General features: G+C 37.8%; 1 protein-coding gene across 3 annotated transcripts; it reads right to left on the bottom strand.

The window, feature by feature from the left end:
* LOC115426053 (DNA repair protein XRCC4-like) lies at positions 1–27,797 on the bottom strand. 3 transcript variants are annotated; one of them, XM_030143994.1, is made up of 9 exons: positions 27,773–27,797; positions 24,430–24,590; positions 21,945–22,129; positions 21,520–21,612; positions 8,879–9,045; positions 8,089–8,253; positions 7,370–7,470; positions 3,644–3,776; positions 1–1,307 (listed from the first exon to the last, which is right to left on the bottom strand). In XM_030143994.1, exons 2-8 carry the CDS (start codon positions 24,566–24,568, stop codon positions 3,652–3,654), a joined length of 975 nt encoding a protein of 324 aa, XP_029999854.1. In that variant the 5' UTR covers positions 24,569–24,590; positions 27,773–27,797; the 3' UTR covers positions 1–1,307; positions 3,644–3,651. The 3 variants fall into 3 exon arrangements, with proteins under 3 accessions (XP_029999854.1, XP_029999855.1, XP_029999856.1); XM_030143995.1 differs by having other exon boundaries at positions 1–3,776; positions 24,430–24,582; positions 27,773–27,795; XM_030143996.1 differs by lacking the exon at positions 21,520–21,612 and having other exon boundaries at positions 1–3,776.
* Positions 27,798–27,891: the final 94 nt, after the last annotated feature.

The following is a 27,891-nucleotide window of genomic DNA, read 5'->3' as shown; positions in this document are numbered from 1 at the left end:
TAGTTTAAACAGATATTTTATTGTGCTGCTGATCATAATTACAAGTAATTTAGCAAATCCAAACATGGTTTATTCACATAGCAGAGGAATAGAAGCACGAACCAAATGATCCGAGAGACTATTACCATTACTCAGTATTTGATGATCAAATTCAGCAAATAAGTTTTCCCAGTACTTAAACAGCTTCTGTAAGTTGTCTCAGACAATACAGAATAAATCAATGAGCAGTGAGAGATTACAAAACACAAAGGCGACTCTGTTTCACCGCCACTCTAAGGCGGGAAACAGGAAGACTGCTGTGATTTTCCGGGACGATGGGAATCCTACAGGTGCACACAGTAAGTGAATGACGATGATAAGCAAGTGACTGAGTGTTTAATTTCAGGCTAGCGCAGCCATCATCACTCCCACAAATAATGTTAACCCTTTCATCTACATGTTGAGCTAGACTTAGCTTTGTCCGAAGGTCACGGGGTTGTAACTTCATGTTTCATTCCAGCATTAAGAAAATCAGAAGAACAACCTCCAAATCATGACAAATAAGAATTAAACAGATAAAACAGAGTGCGGAAAGTAAAGTGATTAACTTTTGTAAATAAAAACTCATAATAAAACCAACACTAAACAGGTTCATTCTGGGAAAAACTGAGTTTGTCGACCCTGGCTTGAATCTACACATCATCCTTATGTAGATTTACACTCTAAATTACATAATTCTACACACACACACTATTATGTAGAACAGAACTGTCATAGATAAAATATTCTAAGCCGCCCTCAGGATTATTTTACATAATATCTCAGACAATGGTCTGTGATTTAGAGAATACTAAGAGGGCAAATGGGACAACATAAAATCTTTATTAGAGTTAGACTGGAGTGACTTTTGCATATTTTACATCCGTGGGAATGTGAATGTTTGTCATGTAAAAATCACAAACACAAATCAGAAATATATAACAAAAAAGGAAACATTAAACTATTGATTGACGTTTCACACTTTATCGTCTGTTGCACATTACAACAGACAGACGATCTTGTGGAAAATGTCTCATAATCGAATGCGTAGAAGAGAGTGTGACATTCCTGTGGGGATTACAAAAGCACTAAGCGCGTGTTGCGGGATTATCTCAGCGGTCACCCGTCGTCTTCAGCAGACATGTAGGTATCATCAGAACCATAAAAGTCAGCAGGAAGATGCAGAAGTCAAAGGGGGAATGGTCAAATAGAGAGCCACAGTTTATTCCAGTGGGTCTCCACAAGTTCATTACAGTCAGAGTGGACACACACTGTGATGACCTCGGGACCTAAAGTTGGTGGTAGAGGTAAAGGAAGAGGTGAAGAGATGTAGACAGTGAGAATTAACACAACCCTATTAACCCTCTGCAAAACACCCCTCAGGTAGTTTGGGCCACAGAACATCTACAGAATAAAAGGGCAGATGAAAACAAGAAAAAAGGGGGAGGTGAAATTATCGTTGGCAAAATACTAGTTTAGAAAGTGGAAATGAAAGAGACGGTGTGTAGTTTATTTTCAAAATGAAAAGAGGGAGAAAAACATCAGCAAGACATGATGAATAAGCAGCAACAAAGCAGCTTCGGTTCCTTGGTGGTGACACCCTGTTTTCTGGGTGTAGCCCGTCGTCCCTCAGTAGTTGTTTCTCTTCCTTCGGTCTCGAGCTGATCCAAAACTCAGGGGCTTCGCGGCCAATTTCAAACCCAGGGCGAAGTCAGACTCAAGAAATTGCTTCCATACTTCCCTTTCAGATTCTCTACCATGTTCTCTAAGTCATTAGCGGCGACACCAGAGGAAGCACCGGAGGGCGTTGAGTGTCTTGTTATCATGTGACCGCATTTCATCCAGGTCCTCTCAGCAGCACTCACTGGAGCACGCACTTTGGACCACTCAGCAAAAGATTCTGTCATTAATCATTGTTTTTTTTTTATTTGTGATGAGAGAAAAATCATAATTCTCTGAAGAAAGCTGTGGCAGGTAATTGTCACAGTTAAAGAAAACCAGATGGTATTAATGTGCTTTGGATTTCTGCTAACTGCTTTCACAATCTGGGACAAAATCTGGCATCATATTTGGGGACACCTCCATGATTACTGTTGTCTGGGTGTCTTTGTTTTGGTTGTGTGTATGTCAACGTGAGGGTTGAACAAGGTGAAGGACACTCTTAGGATAGGGATCATGTACAGTTGTTTATCACAAAGCCTAAGACTTGTTCATGATGAGCCCCTTCTGTCTCTATTTGTTGAGGAAAAGGGAGGAAACAAGAAAGAAAGATAAGCAAAGATGGTGGAAAATGGAGTGTTTTGCGCATTGGATACTGAAAGCTCAGGGTAAAGTATACTTTGTATTAATATGAAGCACACTTCGGCTTTGATGTATAAGTTTGGAAAGCAGTCAGTATAGTTGCACAAAGTGATGCTTAGTGAACAAAGCTTGAAAAGGTTTGTGTTTTTACTGGGGCTCATGGGCATTGGCTGTCAGATTTACTGGAACCAAGAAACACTACACACTGTAGTAATTTTCAGAGTTGTTAATTTGCCAGCAAACACTGAAATTTAAGCCAAGTGAGGAAATTATGAGCTTAATGGATTGAAAGTAGGGGCAATACAATAAGAACATAAAAGTATCTGTGATTATTGGCAACGTAATGAAGGTAATGAACTGCCAAGAATAATAACATTGTTTTTGCTGATTTATTCAATTACTTATATATCTATTTATTGACTCTTATAGTAAGAAGACTGGTTATTAACGTCAGTGAAAGAAAATCAGTTGGATGTGAAATGACCTTCATCCAGTGTATGTTACCAGCTGGACACATATTTAAACAGAAGAGACCAAGTATTAACATAACAGAGATAAATCTGTTCAGACTCATTTGTGAGCCCAGCTCTTAATCCTGAATTTTATAAATATGTTCACACCCATGAAATGCATCTTAAAGTCAAAATCCAAAACAAACTGGCCTGAACACCATCGAATGAATATGAAGCAAGATTGTTGTTCTTTTGGGAAGCAATTTTTTTTTTTTTTTTTTTTTTTTTTACAGATATCTCAAATATGTCCCCAGGATTTAATTCATCCCACAAATTAAGAAAAAAGCAAAAATTCTCTGTGCACATTTGTGCCGGAGCCAGAACTGAGAGTCTTGAATTCTGGGAAGTGAGTGTTTTTTTTTAAAGCGTACGCATTTTGTGGGTTTTGATGATTCAACATTTGTTAATAGGAGAAAAGGGAAGGATAGGGGTAGATTTTAAGTAGGGCACCACACATCTGTGACTTTGGTGGTTTGTCAGAAGTTTGTCTCAATGCAGTGACTAAAAAGCCATTTTTTGGAGATTTTAGAGAAAAGATGCCCTTTTCACATGGCAATAAAACACTAAGTTTGACATTATTTCACTCTGCTTTAGGCCACATGGAACAGTTTATCCTGTAACTAAAGAACACTAAAAGGATTGTGTGTCATGTTGACACTACCTTAAGAGCTAATTGGAAATCTGCAATATATAATGTGGGTTTGTCTTGACTTAAATGATCTAAACTGTTGAGACGGGGTTCCATAAAATGTCTTGGAGCAACAGCTAAACTATGATATTAAATAAGTTGATGCTTTGGTTGCTCTGGTTACCTGTGATTTTAATTCAGCTCAGAATCTTCTGGGCTCGAAGCTTGAAGCAATCGATGCTTCCGTCTTGGTTGCTCGTTTTCCTCATCAGAAAAACTGTGGTCCAGAGAGACACCATGACACACCAGATCACGACCTGAGTACATACATACAGAGAGAGATGTGTAAAAACCAAGAAAGCTCAGACAAATATACTATTTCTGTGTAATGCAGGCACCTGTAGGGCTATGTAATGGCAAAAATTAGGTGATATGACACATACCATAATACAGGGGTTTATGATTTAATATATTGTGATGTAAAGATTGTATGATGAATCAATGTCTTTACTGTCACTGTACATGTACAATGAAATTAGAATAGCATCCATGTTTAAGATGCATGAAAAAAATAAACAGGGTGTCCCAAAAAAACTGACATCATTTGAGATGTCCATATGTGACTACATTGTCAGGAGAAATGATACTTAATAGGATTTATTTTGGACATAAAATGTTTTATTCTACAAATTTCGAACAAAAAATTCTGGGGGATGGTAATTTTATAATGTTCCAAAGTTATTACAAATGTTTAATATCTGCACCACTTGTGACCCTAACCCTAACCCAGATGCTTTTTTCTGACACAAACAGCCTTCCTCTTGAAACTTCTTATGCCACGTCCAAATCTGCTTTCCTGTTGGCACTTGTTTATGAAATTTTCTAACAAATTCGCGTTGCGCATTCACATTGGGCTGAGTTTGGGCATATTTCAATACAAAGAATGCCCTTTCTGTTGCAGTAAACGGCATGTCTATTCCTGAAAGCAGAACAATAAAAATGATTACACTTTTTTGAGCAAAAAGAGCAAACAAATTTTAAAGAAATTAGGTGATAAATTTTTGTCAAATTTTTTGGGACACCCTGTGTATATACAATATGTCACAATATAATGTGATATATAGTGAGATGAAATCTAATTATAGGAAAAAATGTCTTAGTACAAGAACAAAAGAGCATATGTATGAAAAGGTTACTTTGGGTTCTGTATTTGCATGTACCAATATCATACTTGCACTACTTTTTTATCAATCAGAACAAAATATTTAACATCATCCTAAAGTAAAAAGAAAATCTACTGTGAACCTTTGCAAATGAACCCTGAATAAATTGTTTTCTACAATGGATAAAACATCAAAACCTTTTTATAAAATGACAAATGTTCTACAATCTTTCTAAATCCTTAGATGCTGATATCTCTTGTCCAACATTTCTGGGACTACAAGTGGTTTCATTTCCGGAACTCTAGTTCTCTGCCTTCCTCAGTTACACCGACTGTCTATCAACGTCATTTGTGACACTTTTAGAGCCGTTTAAGGTAATAGTGCTTCAGATAACCTTTGTGAACCCACAGCACCTTCACCTCTGACGCTCTTCAGCTTTTATCAGGGACACAGATCTGGCATTCCACACACACACCTGATCTTGGATACAATCATTTATATTTAGACAGATACAAACACACCTGTTTGCCCTTTAACTCCGCCGCTAGCCTATTCACATTCAGAGATCACTTGATTGACTTAGATAACAAGACTGATAAAGAGGTCGCAGCTATAAAGTAGGGGTTGAATACATGCTACTGTAAACATTTCCAGTGATGTAAATGAAGAATCTATTGAATGTGGTATTGCAGTAAATCTGACTGTATAAGGCGCAGAATCTCCACTGTCTTTTTCTACTTTTTCCGCCTTATTCTTCTGTTTCTCTGATCACACAGTCACACATTCTCTCTGTGGTCACTTTCTTTTAACTGTGGTCACCCCATTGTTAGATTCTCACTATCAAATTCTAAACCTGGAGGGGACAAGACAAAGATCCCCGTCTGTCATTACTCCCTTATCAGGATTCAGCGATATGAAAACACAGCCTGAGGCACAAAGGTAAACTGAGGTCAAGAGAATTCAGCTGCCCACTGAGTTCATACATAAATCTGCTATTACACACACAGTTTGTGATCTGGGTCAAACTGTGGAGGAGTTAAAGGGGTGGGGGCCTCAAATTCACCAACGTTACATACTACATACTACTTCTATATTTCAGATTTTCATGAAGGTGGTCACAATTTCATTAGTTGCTATGGATACCAGACGAATATGTTGCAACATAAACAATGAGTAACAATACATTAGCCATCCATTAGCATAATATAACAACCACTGACATGAATATATGACTTGTTTCCACCACAGTGTTTATGGCCAAGACGGAAACGCCCGAGACTGATTTGTTGGACAGCTGAATCTGTGTAAATACTACACACACACACACACACACACACACACACACACACACACACACACCACACCACACATACACAAACTGTGAGAACACACCCATAATGTAAACATGCAAAAAGCTTGGAATATAATAAAAAAAAATAAAAAATCTGATTTGGTAGATTTATCAAGACACAGCGATAAGAGATACAGTATGTTCCAGGTGATTTTTCAGTGACATACAAAACACAGGAAAGCTTTGTAAAACCTTCTGGACTGCAAACAAAAAAAGGGTTTTAGCCAAGATCCATACTGAGTAATCTCCACACTTCATCCATCTTCACTAGAGACAGGATGAGAGTGAGAGGGTGTATATGCGTGTGCGCTGCTGAGAACTAGTATGAAAATGGGAACCAAATAACACAACCTGCTGAAGTCACATCACTGCTTTCCAACTGAGTTTTCCTCTTGGGGTGCTGGTGCTTGGCTCTGAGCACAAACACAACCATTGACAAAACAATCAGTGGGTTATCCCGGCAGATTGCAGCGCTGTAGTAAAGGGGGGTATGACTCAGGATTTGTGACATCACGATTGCTCTCCATGATGCAGGAAGGGAGAAGACCACCTCATAGACAGCCGTGTTGAAACAATCACTGCAGACTTTCCCGGGTGGGTTATGACTCATTGACTAGCGTTTCCCAGAACCCAGCTACCCGAGGGTATAATCCCAGCTTGTGTGCGCTTTTAAGTTTTTGCTTAAACCCCCTGCTTACATTATCAATTACACTCAACTGTCAACTTTATTGGACAATAAAAGCAGTTTGAGGAAGGCTAAAAGTTTCACTTAAGAGTCGGCATCATTACTGAGTCACATCATGACCTATGACATCACGAGGTGTGACCGAACTGGGCGAAGATTTGCCATGCTCATTGCTCCCACACCCTGCTCCACCAAGATATGGTGTATGTGCAAGTGGAGTAAATAATGGATGAGTTGACCGTGTGTTGTGAAAGAATACTTCTAGAAAAACGTTTCCTCTGAAAACACTCTCTGAATAATATTTCTGTAACCATCCTCAAGTGCTCAGTGTTGAATATATAGAACTAGATTGTAAACCCTGTTCCCCAAATCCCAGGGATACTTAGGCTAACATTGCATTGAGATTCAAACAAACATGTGTATTGACTCCAAAACACACAACTGTACAACTACTGCCAGTATCTCATCATGTTATGAACTGGACTGGTCAGACTAGGTCTTTTCCCTGAAGTACAGCATTTATTTGACTAAGACTAATTGAAGGGCAGGGATAGGTTTGATTCTGGTTATTATCATTGTTATTGTATTATATTGCATCATATTTTAACTGAGGCAAGGAGAAGACATTTTTTCTTGTTTGTTATTTGTAATACCCACATGTTCTGGTGGTGAATGGTTTAGTTAAGGGTTTTAGTAACAGCTTTCACACACCTGTAATGAGAATAGTCGGTTCCTGAGAGGGATGGAGGCTCTGAACGGCGTCCTCTCGTCTGTCCTGACTGCCATCTTCATCCTGAGTTGCATCATTTTCACTAAAAGAATGAACCAAGTTTAAAAGAAGAGAAAGTCAAGTGGGCCAGGAGAGCAAAAGACTAGTTGAAGTTTCTTATTTGGCAATTCTAGCAAAGCTTTTCGGTAATCATCCTTCAATATTTTATATTATAGGCCAGGGACAATGAGAATGCCAGACATTTGAGCAGTGATTATGAGTAAAATGTTCCAGCTGAACATTAAGGCCTGAATTAATGGAAGATACAAAGCAGATTTGTAAGAAGGAGAAATTAACCAACATCCTTGTCATGCTAACGCAGGAGGTGTGGCAAAGGCATACGCAGATATGACGGTACAGTGCTGACCTATTTGGGACAAAACTGCATGAGTTTCCCATTAAACAAATTATTTTATGACATTTTAAAATGTTTATTCTGATGATTTTTTTTCCTCCAGTTCCAGTGATTGGTACAAAAATGCATAAAGGTTGTGTGGTTTTAACACAATTATAATGTCCCATAAGCTGTTCAGTTAATAATAGAGTTTTATGAGGAATTAAACATATAGGAGTGGGATGTTTGGTGCGTCTTAAAGCAGGAAGAGCAGACAGATGCACTTTGAATCACAGTATTAGTAGAAGCCTATTTTCGTCTGCTAACCTTTGGGTCATATGCACATCTGTCTCCTGATCATCAGCCTGTTGAAGATTGCGGATGGCATCCTGCAGGGCTCTGATCTTGGCCTTTTTGTCATTCATGACCATGACAAAACGAGCGTACAACTCCTTCTCCATCGCCTCCTTATCCTGAACCCGCTGCTCCAGCCTGATGAAGATTAACACATTGACACAACAGCATGTGCGGAAACACAAATCAAAAATATGGCATGTGTGATATGTACATTTGACTGAACTCTTTTACATGGACACACATAAGAACCTACAGATCTGTGTTTGCCTTCTGAGAGTAATTTGCTCATTTGTCTCCACCCTGCTCAAACATAAGTCACCCTCTGTTTCTCTGGATTTCTTCCATTTACTGGGGATGAACCAACATATAAACAAACGCACCAAAACAAGCTTTTGAGACAATGTTAAGCACCAGGGGTATCTAAATTGAATGATATACATGTTAATTATTTGATCTTCATTCCCAGAAATCACAAGGTCAGTTTGCAACACTGGGTGGAGCCCAGGAAACCTCAAATGGGCGATCGGTGATGATGTCATACCGGGTGATTGTTGTGCATACAAACAGATGGCAGCGAGACATAAAAAGGAAAAAGCGCTCGCATGCAAACAAGTCCGTCAACACACAAATAACAAAGCTGAAACTCCAAAGAAAAAAATGAGATTGTGTTTGGATGTTTTCCATTCGAACATGACATTTGTTCTCATCACATATTCTCTCATGCAACATAATAGAGGACTGTTTTCCCTCTCATCCTTACTCTCTAAGTATTCGATGGTGTTCCTGTTTCAGTCTGTGATTCTCCTCCAATAGTTGGCAGTTTTCTGACTCTAGATCTGCGCTGTGCTTCAGGGACTGGCCAATCATCTCCCGGTTCAGGTCCAGGGGGTCTGGAGCTGGCTGAAGCTGCACCGAACCCAAGTGCACCTGAAAGGAGGAGGCAACCGAGACAGGAAATGAAAAGAAAAATCAAATGAGGCTTGATAAACGCAACAGTTTCTGATTTGAGACAATTAGCATTTACATAGTACAGGTTTTTGTTTGAACTCAGTGGGCAAAAAATCCATATAAAATTACATTTCAGAACCACTTTCACATCCCCTGGGATTGTCCCTCTGTGGTTCCATTTTAGAGATGTGTCCATGGCCTCATGGAGGCAGATCTTAAGCGTAAAATTTGTTTTGAATTTAAAACCACGTACCTCAGTGATTTAGAAGAACTCAAGTGTACAAAAAGAGATAAATGTTTATTAAGATCACTCTTAATAGCAAGTAAGAAGGCCCTAACCAGAAAATGGCTGAAAAGAGACCTACCTACTATAAATGACTGGACTGATGTAGTGTACAATATATATGTTATGGAGAGAATCACATATAAACTGAGATGTAAAACTGATATTTTGGCTGAAAATTGGTCAAAATGGCTCACTTATGTTTTAACTGTAAGGCTGGACTTTGTATAATTTCAACAGGCCCCTACAGGGGGCATACCCTCAAACTTTACCATCAAGAAAAATGAATATGGGTATATGAGCATATTGATGTAAGTATGGACTAAATGCTACTTGAATGTTGGACTCCCCCCCTGCTGTCTGTTTGCTCTATTATTGTATGTATGTGTGTTGTATTTTTCTTAAAAACAAAAATAAAAAGTAAATTAAAGAAAAAATAATTAAGTTTCAGTACATTATTCAGTTATTTATGTGATGACTGCGTTTTCAGACTGTAGAAAATATTGTCTGTGATGCAGCTTTTCAGACAGGTAGCAGGGGTTAAGTACATGATTGACAGCTGCAATTACCACCGGCTGGTCAGTTTCAGCCAGACGTGACCTGGACGTAATTTTATGTTTCTACTCTGTCTTGACACAGAACATTGGAAACTGGTTTTACTTTCCCATAACAGCATGAAGCAACATCAAGGCATCTTCATTTATATTTGGCCTTATGATTTAGCCTGAGAAGAAAGAGCTGCCGAAGGATGTGAGCATTAACAAATTCTCCTATTTTTTTCAGGATATTCAGGTAATTTTTGGCATCATTCGGCAAAAATTACATAACTATTTGAGTATATTTGAATTCAAGTGGTCTGACGGCAAACAAGAAGCCTCCCCACTTCTATGGACTCTGTTTTCAGCTAAATCTAAACAGTGACACAGACATCGCCTAATCACAGGTGTTTTCAGACAGGGAGGGGGTTTAACAAGAGATTGACAGCTGTAATTACCAAATGCTGTTCAGATTTTCTCAGACGTGATTGTACTGCTGTAGTCTGTGGCTCAATGACACTTGGAAAAGTCTTCTGTTTTCTGCAGTGCTGCGAAACACAATCATGGTGTCTATATCTATATTTAGAATTTGGATTTGGACTGAGAATGGAGAAGTACATTTTCATCTTGTATTATTCCCCCTGATTTCGGCTCATTTGGCTGTAATGCAATAAATAAACTCTCTGAGATGCAAGACAGAGCTGGTGCATATGAACATAATCTGCGGATGCTTCCACTTGTACAACTGAGCATGCTCAACTTAGGAGACCTCAAAATAGCCGGGAATACCTGCAGAGTGGTAAATGAGAAATGAACGCAACCATCCTGATATGGGCAAAACCTGCGAACGGTGATAAATGAGTAAGCATTTGCACTTCACTGTCATCCCAAGAAGCTCTGCAATATGAAGGTGCAATAAACATTACATCATGTTTTCTTTGAAGTGGGAGACTTTTTAGAATGATGAGGTGTGTTCCTCTGTCTGGGAGAGATACAGGATGAATTCACTGGTCACCTGTGAATCATGCAAGTTTCCTCTCCTCTAGTTCTTCTCAGTGGCTCCTCTGAATCACAGACAAGCTTCAGATGTAATAAAACATTCCTCATTTGGTTCATATTGTGGCAGAAAGCCATAGTGGGCTACAGAAAAATGCAAAAACTCTCCAGTATTCTGTTAAAGTGTGATATTTTATTTTAATTTGAGCCCTTAAAATGAAATACATGTACACTCCAAGCCTGTGTGTACTGTATCTTCTACTATGTTTGTTCAGCATTTTGCAGAAAAAGGCACAGTAACACAGTCTGAGTTGGAAAACCTTCACACCAAATAGCTGCACAGTATTTGTTTTGTTGCTGCCGTGGATGTGCCGGTCCAGCCTGCCCTCCTCACCTGTCTCTCTTAGACTCACGCACTGGGAAACCAGAAGGTGATAAGGTGCTAAATCTTCACTGGGCTGCATAGAGGTCGCAGACCCACTGTAATGAACCCACATCTTCAAAAGCTCTCATAAAATACCTGCCATTTTTTGCCAAAGCTGATGGTGTCCTGACAGGCCACACAGCTGTTTTCTCCTCCACTGCTTTACTTGAACATGTTACTATAAGTGGACATTCATGCTGCTCCCACAGTCACACTGCCTTCACCTGCCTGTCTACATCAATCTATCATCTATTATGAGTGACTCTCATTCATTTAGTGTCATCTTTTATCTGTCGCTCCTTCACCTTTTGTCTTATTGTGCAGACTTTGACAGACATTTTTAAGTGACAGCATTTAATTCAACCAAGAGAAATATTTACTCTACTTTCACGAACTGTATTTCACTGGACAAAAAAATGTGCACTACTGGAGGAGAATCATCTTAGCTTTGCTGATTTAAGAATACTATCATTATTATTATTATTATTATTATTATTATTAGTATTATTATTATTATTATTATTATTATTATTATTATTATTACCTCCACCAAGGAGGTTATGTTTTTGCCAGTGTTGGTTTGTCTGTTTGTCTGTCTGTCTGTGTGCAAGATAACTCAAAAAGTTACGGACGGATTTGGATGAAAATTTCAGGAAATGTTGATACTGACACAAGGAACAAATGATTAAGTTTTGGTGGTGATTGGGGGTGGGGTGGGGGGGGGTGGCGGGCATGGGGACCCACTGATCTGCCTTGGTGGAGGTCTGCACTGCTTTTCTAGTTATTATTATTATTATTATTATTATTATTATTATTATTATTATTACTATTATTATTATTATTATTATTATTATTATTATTATTATTATTATTATTATAAATAAAACAAAAAAAGAATATTGATTTCAAAATCTGAAACCAGAATGGCTTTTTGATTTTGAGTTATGTGAAACAAAATATCACTCGTTTTCCAATCTTGCATCAACACCATTGTAATCTAAGAATAATCTGTGTTAAATTGATAGAATTTGCTTTAAAAAAAAAAAAAAAAAAAATATATATATATATATATATATATATATATATATATATATATATATTTATATATTTATATATTTATATATTTATATATATGTAAATGAAGCCAAATGAAGCGTAATCTTGAATCCTTCATCTTGGCTCTAAATTGTTCCAAAATGTCTCTGACACTTTAATTCCATTTCAGAATTATCTGGATGAAATATTTCCCTATGCTCATCACTTCCATCACCCAAACTGCTAGAGAAAAAAAAACCTGGTGTGAGTGGAAGAATTTAAATTTGAGTGACATCCTGCAACTAATCCGTCCATCTACTTTTATCATGTCCTCAACTAGGTTAATTGGTTGATCTAAATTGCCCATTGGTAATTGGTTGTTTGTCTTTATATGTCCAGGTCGTTATTGAAAATGAAAATCAGTTCTCAGCTAATTTACCTGGTTAAGTAAAGGTTACATAATCTGGGGTTCTATCATCTGTCTAGATTCTGCACCACTTCCACAAATGAATCCCAAACTTTTTAAGTTTTATCACCTTTATATCACTTTGGACTCCAATAGATTTCCCTTTCAGATATTGAAAACCAACTTAATTTACTGGTGTGATATCCTGCTAATGGCTACATAATTGCATAATTCCAAATCCTAAATTCTCATTTTAAGTTTAGAATCAGCACATCTGATTTAGGGGACATATTTTGCTTCCGGAAACAACTTTATTGTTCACCAGTGTTTTTTCTATCCATTTGGATCGTCTGTACACGTCTTCATTATCTACTCCGTTGTGTGCAGCATTTTATCACCTTGACTCTTTGAATCCATTACTGTCCTTCACAATTTATGAAAGGTAAGTCATACAACATCATTTGATGAGATGCATGAGATAAAGAAAAAAAAAAAAAACACAGGGACATTGAACACTGAAAACTAATTTCACTCTTCTGTATCATGTATCCAGAATAATTGATAAATCTGCTAAAACTTCTCAGGTTTCTTTGGTCCTTTGTAAGTGCACAGTTAAATACTTATTCTGTGCCAGTACATCCTAAGGACAGCTGAGATTACAACAAGGAAATCAGTAATTTAACAAAAGTCAATCTAATGGGTTCAGGACGCAGAGGAGACCACCCAGGATCTGAGGAAGATGAGGCTCCTAAGAACTAGTAAAAATCTAGAGCAAAATAAGGATGTCATGGTGATCCATTGCAGGCTCCTTCGAGGGATTTCGAGGCATTTGGTCGACACGGAGCTTCATAACTCATAGACAAGTTGACAAAGCTTTAATTCAGTATTTGTGCAAGATGGTCTATCAGTAAACAACTGATGTGATATGATACGACACATGCGATTGTATCCACGTTTCAGATCACAACACCCTCCAGAGCTGCATTGCTTGCTGGGACTGACAATTGTAAAGGTTTGGATCTTTACTTTGCTCATTTTGTTGGTATGACCTCAGTAAAGATGCATTTGTCTTGTCTCCAAACCACTCCTCTACCTCCTGATACCTGTGTCTGAACCTCCCCGATGAGCTTCCAGCAGGATAGTCATTGTCCCGGCAATAAATCAGCCACGTGAGAAAAGAAAATGTAAAGGTATGGGTCACGGACACGCTGAGCAAACTAATATTTCCACAGTTCAAAGAATGCTTTGCTGTGGAAGTCATAGTTTCACACCACAATGACCAGGACTTTTCTTGTCAAACCTTTACCCTTTAACACAGTTTAACCCTCCTGACCAGACCTGCCGTTTTGGGGTTATACAACCAGTGTTATCAGTGCTCTTTTAGAAATTCAAGACTCCACATAAAGAGATTTAAACCCTTATTCACTGGATTAACACTGGAAACAGCACTTAGCAAATGTTTACTTCTCCTTCTCATACCAAAAGCAGTGTCGGACTGTCTCTGCTTTTAGGTTTTTTTTAGATGCACCTAACATCTCAATTTTCCTAAATTTTCCGCCTCCAATCATTTACCTTTGACTTACTGTGCTGCACTGACAAAAAACAGAAATACAATGTAAGAAGGCACACATTCATTTTAGAAACTGTACATAGCAGGGATGAATGGTAATGATTTGTTTTAATCGAAGTGATTAAAGTCCTGGTTAAAACAGAGAAAATGAGTAAAATCTGTTTGATTTATTTATATTCTCTTGACTTTCTGTTTGCCTCCTGAGACAGAGATAAAGCTAAAAGGTCAGTCAGCGCTCGGCTGCCAGCCTCTGCCGAAGTGTGGGAGGTCAGACTGATGCTTGTCTCTAATTCTAGACCCACAGCCACATTCTTCTACTGCTTTGTTTAACTAGTGCATAAGTAAATTCAATTAATCATCACACGCTCTTGCATGAAGTTGGAATAAAATATTTGTTCTCATGAAATGATTGTGACGATGCAATTTATTCATGACAGATAAAGTACGAGACTCAGTTTGTAAACAATGTACCTGGTAAAACTGGATTCTGTTGGGTTTCTGTAAATTGGCTAAGAGTCTGGTTTTGACCAACTCTATATATAAAGTGTCATGAGATAACTTTTTTGTGATCTGGCGCTAAATAAATAAAATTTGATTGATTGAGTGATCTGATTGGTTTTCCCCTGTAAGTTGCTTTGGAAAAAAGCATCTGCCAAATGCATAAACATAAACATAAAACGTGATTATTGATGTATTAAATGGGAATAAAAAGAGGAAAGTCTCTGAAAATTATATTATTCCAACTTTATGGGCAACAGTGTATACTGGTATGTTCGCCTCCAACAGTTTTACATGTATGCTTCTATACATGTTAGGTTTATTATTTAATAATGCATGAGAGAAGAGGGTCTAATATCAGATGAGATGCTTTCTACATTTCTGATAAATGTACTTTTTAGGATAAAACTCACCATACTTTAAATACCACATCATCCACACCTAAGAAAGCAACACAGAAAACAAGACAAAGAATCCAAATAGGAGATTTAACAAGATGTGCTGATGGATGGAAAATGTTGTTTCCAGGAAACTTTGTGTGATAATATAACATTGTTTTGTGTGTGGGGTCTGTTGGTGTGTGGGGTCTTGTTTGCTTGTTTTTGTGACTCTCCAGACAGCTATTCAGACCTTAAGGTCAATCCCATGGAGAAGGGGGGGACGTAGGTATGGAGGACAAATCCAAAAGAACACAGGCGTAGTGAAAAGAACACCATAACACACAGTGGGCACGGAGGACACAAAGCTCCCCTTATCACACTGTCCAAAACTCTGCTACGGACATGAACACCAGAAAACAATATTTTCCATGTTTCAAAAAAAGTTGCTAGTATTGTTGTATAAATACTAAGCATTTATCTTATTTGTAAAATACATGTTGTGCAAAACTGGGAAAATTTAACACATGATAAATAGATATCACCATGTCAGCGACTGTACTTTTTATGTCAATTTTAAAATCGTGTGCAGGGAAATAAGTGAGTGGGTGGTCACTGTGTGCACAGCTACAAAGACAGACTGTTTAAGGGTGGACAGGGGTGTTCAGTATGGGAAGTGCGGGCACAGTAGACATCAGCTTGTCCCATCGCTTGTTCACCATGCAGAGGCGTGAGGCCAGATAAAGAGCAGGAAGTGAGGGGCGACCACAGCTACTCCATCCTGATAACACAAATGTTCCCATAAACACTAGGAAAACTACAGTACCGTATACTGGGACGGAATAGTCAGACTTCAGTGAATTGTAGCGAAAAAACCACAATGATTTGGAGCACGGTGGTGGAAACGAGCCACTGAGGAAGACTTTAAATGGTCTCAATAGGTGTCCAATCATACCACAGTGTTACCAGAGACTAAAAAAGGAGCAAAAACCTTATACACCTGAATAAGCAAACTATAAGACCAGTCAAACAGTTTTAACTTATATATGCACACCTACTACAAACAGTGTGTCAAAGTCCTAGACCAACATTAGGTTTGTTGGTTTAGTAAAGTTTTAATGACTACATATATGCATTTCTCAGTGTCTGTATTAAGATCCAATCTGGATATATGGGAAGTATGTACAGCAGTAAAAACTAGAGTTTAAGGGAAAAAACATCTTCTATTAACTAGACTGGTAGTATTTACTCTGGCCTCTCTTTGGAATTAGCTTGTCTTGCCTTTAACCTTTTGTTCAGACAATATGAGATTTATCACATTCATTTTCTGATGTTTTATACCCGGTTCCATTTCACACATGTCAGATGTTTTTAATTGTTTGTGAGGCTTCTTTAACAACAGAGTTAACGGTGGCCTCAGACTTTTGCTCAGTACTGAATGTCATGTACAAGTCATGTCAAACAGTGTAAAACTGATGAAACTAACAACTGAGGGGAAGCGCATTCTGGACTTTATACCTCAGATGACCTGGTGCCAGAAATGCTTCGCACTTCCATATGGTTAAATCAGAAAAAAAGAAAATAACCCTGCTTCAGTGAAATGTGTGCTTGGCGTCATATCACACAGTGTAGCTGGAATGTACAGTGAACCATATGATATGTGTTTGACAAAAAACACATTAAACAATTAGTGTCACATTAACCCACCCAGACTCGTCCATAATCCTGTCGCTTCAATTACCACAACTGTCAAAGATTGGATTTCTAGTCTAGAAGGACTGGAAAGCTGCAGAAGTGATATTTAAAGTGGCTACATTACAATTCTGCCAAATGAACTAAGAGTCACTGGTTTTCTGATAAAATGTTCGTGACCATCTTGCTGCATTTTAATGCTCTTTTAGCATGAGTGTGTATTGCTATATGTATGTTGGTACAACCAATGACAGATTGGTACTTAAAGAGGCATTAAGGAGGAGATAATGTGGGGCTTAGTAATGTAAAGCACCTGCTTAGTAGCAGTTTTACAGTGAACAACCAAATTACATTCATCATTACAACTTCCAGGGTCATATTCATAAATTGTTAATGTCAGGTTAAGTTTGCCACCTGTTTTGTCTCTGCCTTCCTTTCATCTATTCCCAAAGGAAACTTGACTCACTTTTGCAGATTTCTGTACCCTCAAATTATCTGGGTGGGAAAATATGCTCCACTTTTTAACCTCTGACGTACTCAGAAAAAGCCAACGAGGGAGAGGGAGAGAAGAAAAGAAGCAGGTGTTAAACAAAAGTGGTACTTTGTACTTTATGGATTCTTAAATTTACATCAGCCACACACATGGTACACAGAGTGATGATTACTGTATCATCACTCTGAAGTATCCACTCTTAAACACTAGGTCAGGACCCACGGGCAGGTCATGGGAGATTTTATTTGTCTAATAAAGCTACACTTCAAGCTAAGAAAAAATATGTGAGGCGAAAAAGTAGAAAAGGCCTGGAGCACACTGACAGGTTTGATATATTTTAATGGTGCAAACAAACTACAGCTCTTCTAAGAAAGATGCAGCAGTGTCAGATGTTAAGGAAAGTCTGGTTGGATTGAACTGTCAGTGTACTGCAGCCTTTTTGTCCTTTTTGACTTGAGTCTGTCGTCCAAACTGAGAAGCGCTTTTACTAGAAGAAACATGAAAAACCTCATTCTAGTTTAAAAAAAAAAAAAAAAAAAAAAAAAAAAAAAAAATATATATATATATATATATATATATATATATATATATATATAACTGTGATAGAACTGAATATTTGCACCATTCTAATAGTTGTAATTCTTATTGTTTTACTGATGAGAGGGAAAAAATGAGAGACTGTTGCATCAATGAAATTATTGGGAATTAAAATATCTGTATGTTTTCAATAATACAATGTGATTTATCAAATTTATACCGTAAAATAATGTTGAAGACAATATTATAAGCATGGACATATTATGAAATATGAAGTGTTACAGTGCACAAAATCAATCCTTATAATTATTTCTAGATTTACTAAGTGGGTTGTAATGGTCTGTTGTCTGTAAAGTGCTTAGGAAACGCTGTTCTCAGGTATAAAGTACTCTGTAATATCCATAGTGAGTCATGATGGGGGCATGGAATCTGTTTTTAGACATGCAGACTCTGAAATGGACAAATCTGGGACACTGTCAATCATTTTGTGATCTCATGTGGTGCAGGTTGCCTCTTTTGAAGATAATTTTTAATTCAATGGGGAAAAAAGCCCACCTACTGTGCATTAATGAGACCATCCATTTCATGCCATAAGTAAAACTCCAAATAGAATAGTCATAATTACGACGGTGGTTGTTGGTTTTTTGGTCATGGTTTACTTGCTGGGACAGTAATTTCATGAAGTGTGTTAAGTATAGTTTTAACATACAGCACAATAAGTTTCTATCAAAACGCTGAAATCTAGAAATTTCAGAGAAACAACTAAGAGAACTAGTTAAAGTTAGGCCATTATTTATGTTAATATAATTAACCCATAAAGACCCAGTGCTACTTTTTTGGCCATTGCCGAATGAAGTTTTCTCTCTAGTCAACCTTTCCAAAGTCATTTATTATAATATTACCCTCTGTATTTTGCATTTTTCACTGTAAATCATGTATCTCCCTATATCTAATTTAGATTTAGATCAGTCTCTGAAGCAGCCGAAAGAAGCAGCCAATGGATATGGTCAAGCAGAAGAACCCTTGCTGGGCTCAAAGAACATCAATGTGACCCATCCATTAATCCCCCTACCCCATCCCCAACTTGAGAACCCATGTCAGAACCCCCCAGGAAGAGGGTAAACAAGGTATGCAGTCAGCTTGAGGCTTGACTCAAGGAAGAGGACGCCCCAGCCTTGCATAGTCCCAGGACCCATAGTCCCATTCAAACATCCAGGTATTTCTCTCAACTGGGCCTGGGACACAAGCTCAGGCTTGATCACCCTGTAGCTGGACACCTTTGATGAGGGTGTCTAGTGTTAAAAGGCCGAAACATTCTATGACTCAAAGGTACACGACTGATGATGTGTCCCGAAATTTACATCCTTCCCATATCTGAGATACAGCTCCCATCCCCCTCTTAACATCAAGGCAAAGCTCATGTGCATATCATCTACTGGCAAAATGGACAGTTTAACATCATGTCCCGTGTTTCATGATTCTGTATTTCCCTATATTTCATTTAGATGTTCATGAAAACTCACAGCAAATCAAAAGTTATTAAATTAAAGAAACAGAAAACTGAAGAAAATTCATCAAACTCCATTTACTGGTGAATGAATGTTGTAGAAGATGACGGTGTTTTCAGGTTCACTACAGAGCTTATGAACGTCCAAATGGGTCATATCTGCTGACCATGAAAAGATGACAAACTGCATTTTACACCAATTATTTACATGCATTGATAGGATTAGTGGATCAGCAGGTATTATATATTCAGTAGATACTTATGGTCACCAGTGGATGTTTGGGTCTTTATGGGTTCATGAAACACAGGGTATAATTACATGTCTCCCCTTCACATAATGTACAAATAACCATTACATAAAACACTCAAAGACCAAAGCCTGAACCTCCTCTAAAGCTTACAGTAAATGTGAACATGTCCGGACTCGGACACATGCGTGCACAGGCGCACTTGTGCAGATATACGACCTACAATCACTGAAACAAAGACGACCAGTGGGAGATAAGAGAAAGAAAGGGGTAAAAAAAAAAAAGAAAAGCTCCAATCAACTGTTCCTCAACACTGTTAAATAAGGACAGTCCTGCCCATAAATCAGAGTTTTACGGTCTCTACAGTGTTCCTAACCCCCTGGCCTTGTCCTTCTGGCCCCCTCCACATTGACAGCCGTCCCAGGGCTCTGAGTGACCTGGTCCCTGGAGGCAGCAGCATCCTCTCCTACTTCGAAAGAACAACTCCAGAATCTGCTGAAAACTCCATGACCTGCACTATATCAAAGCTGTCATTCACTGAGTAACTCTCTATTTAGCACAGCGTACAACATGTGACTGTTTGGACATTTTCACCCTTAGTCAGAAATTTTATAGGGAATTTGCTTTCATTCTGTGAACTAATTGTTTACATTAATGGAAGGTAGTTGCTACAGTCCAATTGAACCTGCTATCAACAAATCTGTTTTCTTTCAACATTTACAAGCTGTGGCCATTACACCACTATCATACCACTTCTATTGAATTACTGGTAACAATATAAGTGATTCCTATCTGAGACTTTTTCATAGTAGCCTAAAGGCAACCAAGCCTTTCTAATTCTGCAGTAATGTGGGGGGACAATAAACCTTATCTTTTAAACAGCCCTCTGTAAAAAATAAGACTTCCTTTCTATTTTGTTGCATGCCATTAGATGCATTCATCCCCAGGGTACAGTGACAAGAGGCTGTGGAATGCACTGAACTACTGATAGATCTACACGATTAAGAACTGATCAATCAAAAAAAAGACATTTAAAGCTATTGTGTGTGATGCCAATTATGTATGATAGACTGTATCACTATTATAATGCAAGAAAAATGTGTTTCAGAAAATACAACAAAACTGCAAAATCACAGTTATACTGTGTACGCATCAAACAAACAATGACCCTATAATTAAACTTGAAAACAATTAGAATAATAAATAAAAATGGTTATTCTGAATCTACTAATCATTTTTTATAGGATCCTGCACCCTGAAATTTCAAGATATTTTTTTTAAAAAACTGCAAATACATTTTCAATTTCAGAACGAAAACATTCCTGTTTGTATTCACAGGTAAAATTTTGAAAAGAGAATTATCATTTAAGACGGTGGTTTTTCTGAAAACATGTGAGAACCATTGTAAGATCTAGATGTGTTTGTTGATTTGGAGTCAAACTATGGAATGAACTCAATGAAGAGTTAAAATTGTGTCACTCTGTTATAATTGAGGATTCTAATATGAAATGATTTGGATGTAATATAATTGAGAAATATATATTAATAGAATTTGGATTCTTGCTATTCTGGGTACCTCAAGGGATGGAAATAAAATGAGCAAAAATATGACTTTCGCTTAGGCCTTTTTTCAGTTAATGACTGTAAGAAAGATATCTGTTGAAATAATCTGTATTCTGCATGTGTTTGCCACCAAAAATTAAATTATTTATTCATTCACTCCAGCTCTCTGCCATTTGTAAACAAGGTAAGCAATTTAAGTGACAAAATATTTAATCCAGTATCTGGCTTCATATGAATAAATAAATAAATAAATAAATAAATAAATAAATAGGAATGAAGAATTTTTACCTCTTCTGATGAAATGATTGACAATGATTCATTATTGATAGATAAAGTGTAACTGGGACTCAGTGTGAAATCATTCCACCTGGTCAAAAGTGACTGCAAAGACAACACAAAATTAGATTTGTTACATTTTATCACATTAGCTATATATTTATGTAATGTTTATATTTATGTATAATCAGTGGATAAAAGCTGATTTAATGATGACAGGTTGGAGAAGGAAAGAGCTGACTGCTGATGAAGTGGCCAACATCATTACCCTCTCAAAGTAAACTGACAGTGAAAACCTATCACATATGTGGAACTATATGCAATTAAACATCAAAATAACTGTAAAAGGCCTTTTGAGCCTAATCATTTCATATACTTTGATATTTAAATAACCTAATTTCATAGTATTTTAAAAAAAGACACTAAACGTTGCTCACCGAGATGTTGTTGCAGATTTTTTGATATGAGAGATGATCAGGAGTGAGGTGGAATGTAAACACCTCCCTGTCACCTGCTCCTCTTCCTTCTTCACCTCCTGTTAGGGCCTGCACAAGATCTTTAACATATCTTTCTCTGGTGACGCCCATGTCGTTGGCTTCCCTTGTCACATCATCCTCTGAAACTGAACAAAAAGACAATGACAGAACTTTCAATTTTCACTCAAAAGCATTGTTGTCATTTTTGGGGGAATGTTTATAAAATTGTACAGGTGAAACGACTGGAAAAGGGGCAATGAGGTGAGGGCACATTGTGGAGCCAAATTATAAACATACATTTGGTGGAAATGCATGAGTGCATGTGAAAGCACATTAGAAGAGACACTTGCAGAGAAACCAAAGGGAATGTCCTCAGCTGTTGCACAGCTGCTCACACAGGGCTTAGGGTCCCAATTAACACATCAAACACAGAAACACTGACAATCCAGAAGCCTGTACATAGCTGTCACAACCCCATGTCTGCCTGTCAACTCTGCAGATGGACACCAATAGAAAACTAAGGACCTGTTATGTTCCAGGTGTCCTCCCAGAGAAAACGTGCTCATGTGCTAATGTGACCACAGATGCACACACTCGCACATACAAAGACAAGCCTTGTGAGTTTAATCTATCTAATACACCTGTAAGCTGCAGCACAGCAGTGAGGAGAGACGTTAAAAACAAGGTCACTGCTGTCCCTCCTTCTACAGAACCAAGTTACAACGTTATGAGGTTGGGATCAGCCAGGTGCCTGCACACTTAAGACTCACATACAGCATAATGAAAAACCATATGGTGAAAAAGGGTCTTTTCTGAGGCTGAAAAGAATGACTCTTATGTAAAATGACAGTTTAAACCACAGGGATGTCAAACATATGGCCTGTGGGCCAAAATCAGCCCACCTAAGGGTCCAATCTGGCCCAGGGAGGAAAAATGTGAAAAGCAAAATTTACAATGGAGATATTAACAATGAAATGTGTCATTTTAGTTCAGGGGTCACACACAGCCAAGTTCAATCTCAAGTGGGTCAGAGCAATAAAATACTATCATAATAATCTACAAATAATGACAACTCCAAATTTTCTTCCTGGTTTTAGTGTAAAAAAGTAAAATTACATGAAAATGTTTACATTTATGGGCTATTCTTTCACAAAAAATGTGAATAACCTGAGCAAATATGAACAACCTGAAATGTAGTAAAAAACATAAGTGCAATTTTAACAATATTCTGTCTGTTACTAAATGTTTTTGTGCGTTTGTAGATCCACTGTGATCTGTTAGGTGTAAAGTACGTGTATGTGAAAAGCGGAGACATAAGATTGTTAAAGGAGTGATATTTTGCTTTTTTAAATGGAATTATGTTTTTTTAATCATTTCCTTGTGGTATACATTAACTGTAAATACTATGCTTGGGTCTGAATTCTTCATTAATTCAACTCCACAGGTCCATCTTCAACCCTATTTCAGCAATCATACCAGAAAGGTCATTTTGAGTGCTGGCCCTTTAAAAGCAAATGAGCCACTTTACACCCCACCCCCTCCAAATTCAGTCACTTGTGTTCATTAATACAACCAACAACTGAACATTTTAGGTAATCAGCTCAAAGTTTGGACATATTTTCAGTTTTTACTACAACCACTGCTGCTGACAAACAATTATGGCATACTTGGAGAAATGTTTGTCGTTAGTCTTGACCTTACATGTGCAAATGTCATGACGTAACTAGTTAAAGACATAAAAAATTAAGAAGAAATTAAAATGGGTTGTAGAAATCCATTCAAATTTTTGCCAGAATGAATATAGAGATAGCTTTGCAGCTCCTGGAGGGTTCAAATTCAAACTTTTTGAACTATTCGGGTCCAAATACATAAATAAATGTACCAAAGACTAATAAAAGTGGGTTTAGCAAAACATGTCCCCTTTAAAATTGCACTTATTTTTCTTAAGAAATGTCAGGTTGTTTATGTTATTCACATTTTTTAAGAATAGTTTGTGGGGTAAACATGTTCATAATGTAATTTTACTTTTTAAATTGAAATCATATTAGGCTGTATGTGGCCCCTGAACTAAAATGAGTTTGACACTCATGGTTTTAGAGGGTTCAGGTGCCATCTGGGTTCTTGTCTGTGAAGGGGTTCAGTGCACAGAAACTGTTGCAAGAATTTTATTCAACATAATGCCTCACATAGTCGGCACCAATGTTTATTGCCATATCTATGTGGAAAAAAATGGAAAGCTAAAGCATAAACAACAGAGAAGAAGCCCGTTGGGGAGCAGCTGCATCTAACACATCTGTGAACGTTACTGGTTATTTCCGACGCCCTCCACATTGATTTCCTATTAGTGTGGCTTACATGGGGCCTAAATGGCTTGGGTACAACACCACAATGTCATCATGAATGTATAGGTGGAAGTCTAATACCTGTTTACATATGAGGTCTTTACCTTCTCCAATCCACGCAGAGCTACCATCAGTCAGAGCGAGGGTGAACCCAGCCCCCAGGTCTACAGCCCAGTCCACTCGCAGGAAGTAGGGGGTGCCTGGATCAGTGGCCACGGTGATCTGTCGGACCGTCCCACTCATGCCCTTAATGAGCCCTGAAGACCAGCAGACAGTCAAAGATGAGCCCATTCCATTGTGTTCAGAATAGTTTCAGGTTTCTTGTATGTATCAGTTACATTAATGTGCCTCATTGTTTTACAACATTCATTTTGTAAGAAAACCCTGTGTGTCCTCAATGGGGGTCTTTCTGAGTCAGTGGGACCACACGTGGATTAACTCGCCTCGGCGAAGCATGGTTTGCCTGGCCACCAGCAAGGTAATAACATGCTATTAAAGCAAATAAAAATAGTACCCGAAGAGCACAGTCTGTAACAGTTTTTCAGTGTATAATTATCCAAAGATGTACAAAGATATTTATCTAAATGAGTATTAATGTAATGACCTTGCACAGCCGATATTAACCCAATTAAATATAGAAACCCCGAAGGATTAGCACCAAATACAAAAAAAAAAACCAAAAAAATTACAAGTTAAAGTATACAACATGATTCTGTACCTGCATGAACAGAAGTACATCTTAAACACTAATTTATCCACAGCCAAAGTAAAAAGTCTGAGATCCATATACTTAAAATTATTTTACGGTGTGATCAATGAGTGTACTTCATCACTGATGTCATTTTACTCACAAGCTAATTAATGGGTCAAATGATTTAGAGCTTCAGCTGAAGTTCAGTAAGCCCTGATACTGATTCTGATCTATATATCACAATATAGTCTATGGAAATACTCCTCAAATGTCCTTTTGGATTATTAGCTTTAGTTACACATTTATTTCCTTTCCCAAAGAGCTTGGGAAACTTTTACTTGATTACGGATGTCCATGTCAGAACATGTAATTACTGCTTTCACGTGCAGTCAGAGGTGAGTTGGACATCTCCCTTCTTAAATACAGGGCAAAGTGTGTGGAAATGGAGGGAAAAGGACAGCTAAATTGGCAGGTAGCCAAGATGGACATGTTTGAAAAAAATGAAAATGACCCCCTTCGGATACCATGCTGTCAGTTATGACATGACAGTACGTTTCATTCTTTTTGGGGGGGGGCTTTTTTTGTATCTACCTAAAAACTGACAGAGCAGGTGGTCAAGGTTATTTAACATTAGAGTTTCTGCACATGTACCTTCATAACACACACTCACACATACCGGTGAATGCACATGTACACCTACACAAAGAACCTTTAAAGAGATTAAAGTTGACCCTTTGTGCTTCAGAAAGGGGTGTGGCTGAATGAAGGGGCTGAACAAGTCGCAAAAGAGCTGAAGGGTTCAACTTTAACCTCATAAAGTGAGCCGGCTACTCATTAGTTACTGTAACATCTGTTGTCCAGGGACAGTGACCCTGTGGTAATGACAGAAAGATACTCCAATGCTGTCTGTCAAGAATGAATGGAGAACTACAGAAAACCCTCAGTAATTCTGAAGTCTTTCTGTCAGAATCTGTTTAGTTACTTGATTAAACACAATCACTGGAATGCTTGAATCATCCACCAAAGCTCCTCTGCAGCCTCCCTCTGTAATTTTTTGCTCAGCCTTTTCCATTGTTGCTTCTTCAGTTTAGCTGCATATGAAAACACCACGGTGCAGCTCTACCAGCAGAGGAAGTGCTAGGTGAACAAGGCATTTTCCAGAAACAAGCCACAAGGAAAACCCCTAATTATGGATCTTGGGTCTTAAATGAGGAGTTCATACAGACAAGAAGAAGCCAAGGCAGTTAACTCTTTTTTTTAATGGGAGCTGATAATTAGCCCACTGCTCTCTCTCTCCTTTCACTAGACTCCCTCTCATGCTTTCTCCAATACCAAGGGTTCAGAGATGATGACAAAAATTCATTGTTGTCATAATTAATCATGTTCGTGGATTTCAGCAGTGCCCATTTTAACAGCAGCAGGCTAGCAACGCCAGAGCATTTCAGTTCCTAGACATTACAAACAGTACTTAGAAAATACTCTATATAATATGTTGTCTTACAATAAAAACAAATCTACAACCTAAAGATTTCAAATGTGTCTGAAAATCTGTCTGACAACATGAAAATGTCAGAGGTAGAAGTGAGATGTCCCAGCACTGAAACTGGGTTCAAACTTGTGTAGTTAGTTTCATCCAGCTGTTTTTATCCATGTATACTGATGCAGTCCTCAAAATCATGCAAAAATAATTGCAGTTTATGATGCGCCAGATATGTAAAAATTATGACAGGCCTACCGAGAGAAGAAGCTGTGATGAAAACTGCTCAGATTATGAACAGACCTCAGTGACTCACAACAATTAGTAAAGCATTAAAGAAACTAACATCAAAAATATGAATTTCCAATGAATATTCATATTTCAACACATACACAATTATTCCTCAAATAAATTCCAATGCAGTAAATATGACTGTATGTGCTCTTTTCATTGAGAAAATCTACACTGGATACGTCTAATCTGGATGGGTTAAATAATCAGATATGTATAATACCGTACTGTAGTGTAGACTAGAAGCTGGTCAGTGCATTGTAAACTATAAAACCTAATTACATCAAAAATTAGGGTTTTTTTAAGCTTACACTTGCTCATTTATTGGTCTCAGAAACTGGACTCTCCATTCAAAGACTTAGGTTTACTTTTACTGTAAAATATGCAGAGCATTATTTATGTGTGGTTTCTAATTTGACAGATAACTTCTTACATGAAGAGCTCTCTAGGAGCGTCTGGGATAGAAGGGTCGAGGGGGATTTATGAAACATAGTTTAAATGCAATCAAGATGCTGTGTGGCTGGTTACAGGGAGGGGACTCCATTGCAAAAACTTTCAGAAAAGTGGACCACAAGTATTTAACTTTTACGTCACTAGAAAATGATCACCATGAGAAAATAGGAGCTATCATGAACCTATAAATCTATAGAGTTTGAACCAAGGATTTATGATCAGCACTTTCCTCTCTTTCTCATGACACCTCTGTTGGGGTTTGTATTATTCCCAGACTAGAACTATAAGTATAATATCCAATATCATAATAATCTCACCACTGGACTATGGGCCACAGTATACTGGCTCTTTAATATTCCTTTAGTTCCATACATGAACAGTCTGAACCATGGAGGAGTTTAACGGCTTTACTTCATACTTTCATCAGACCACTTCCTCTGTTGAATATTACGGTATTTTCTTCGGATAACGACAGTAAATTCGGTAATTTTTGGTCAAGGTAAAATGTAAAGTGACAATTTCCTTCAAAACTTACGGTCTTACGGACTAACTACTGCGAATCCAAACGAAGTTGTATTTGCGTTAGTTCATTCAGACAATGTTTCGCAGTTTGACACAAGTTTCACCTTTCAACTCTCGCCGTCTCAACCAATC

This window comes from Sphaeramia orbicularis, chromosome 9, assembly GCF_902148855.1.
Source record: "Sphaeramia orbicularis chromosome 9, fSphaOr1.1, whole genome shotgun sequence".
NCBI lineage: Eukaryota > Metazoa > Chordata > Actinopteri > Kurtiformes > Apogonidae > Sphaeramia > Sphaeramia orbicularis.
The sequence above is the reverse complement of the archived record's forward strand: the minus strand, read 5'-3'. Positions and strand labels throughout refer to the sequence as shown.

Bases quoted from the DNA above. Each gene is read 5' to 3' on its own strand.
- LOC115426053 (XM_030143994.1), bottom strand. From the start codon at position 24,568: ATGAGTGGGACGGTCCGACAGATCACCGTGGCCACTGATCCAGGCACC. The intron at 22,130-24,429 runs GTAAAGACCTCA...CTTTTTGTTCAG, and splicing joins CTCTGCGTGGATTGGAGAAG to TTTCAGAGGATGATGTGACA. The intron at 8,254-8,878 runs GTAAGGATGAGA...AATCTTCATCAG, and splicing joins CACCATCGAATACTTAGAGA to GCTGGAGCAGCGGGTTCAGG.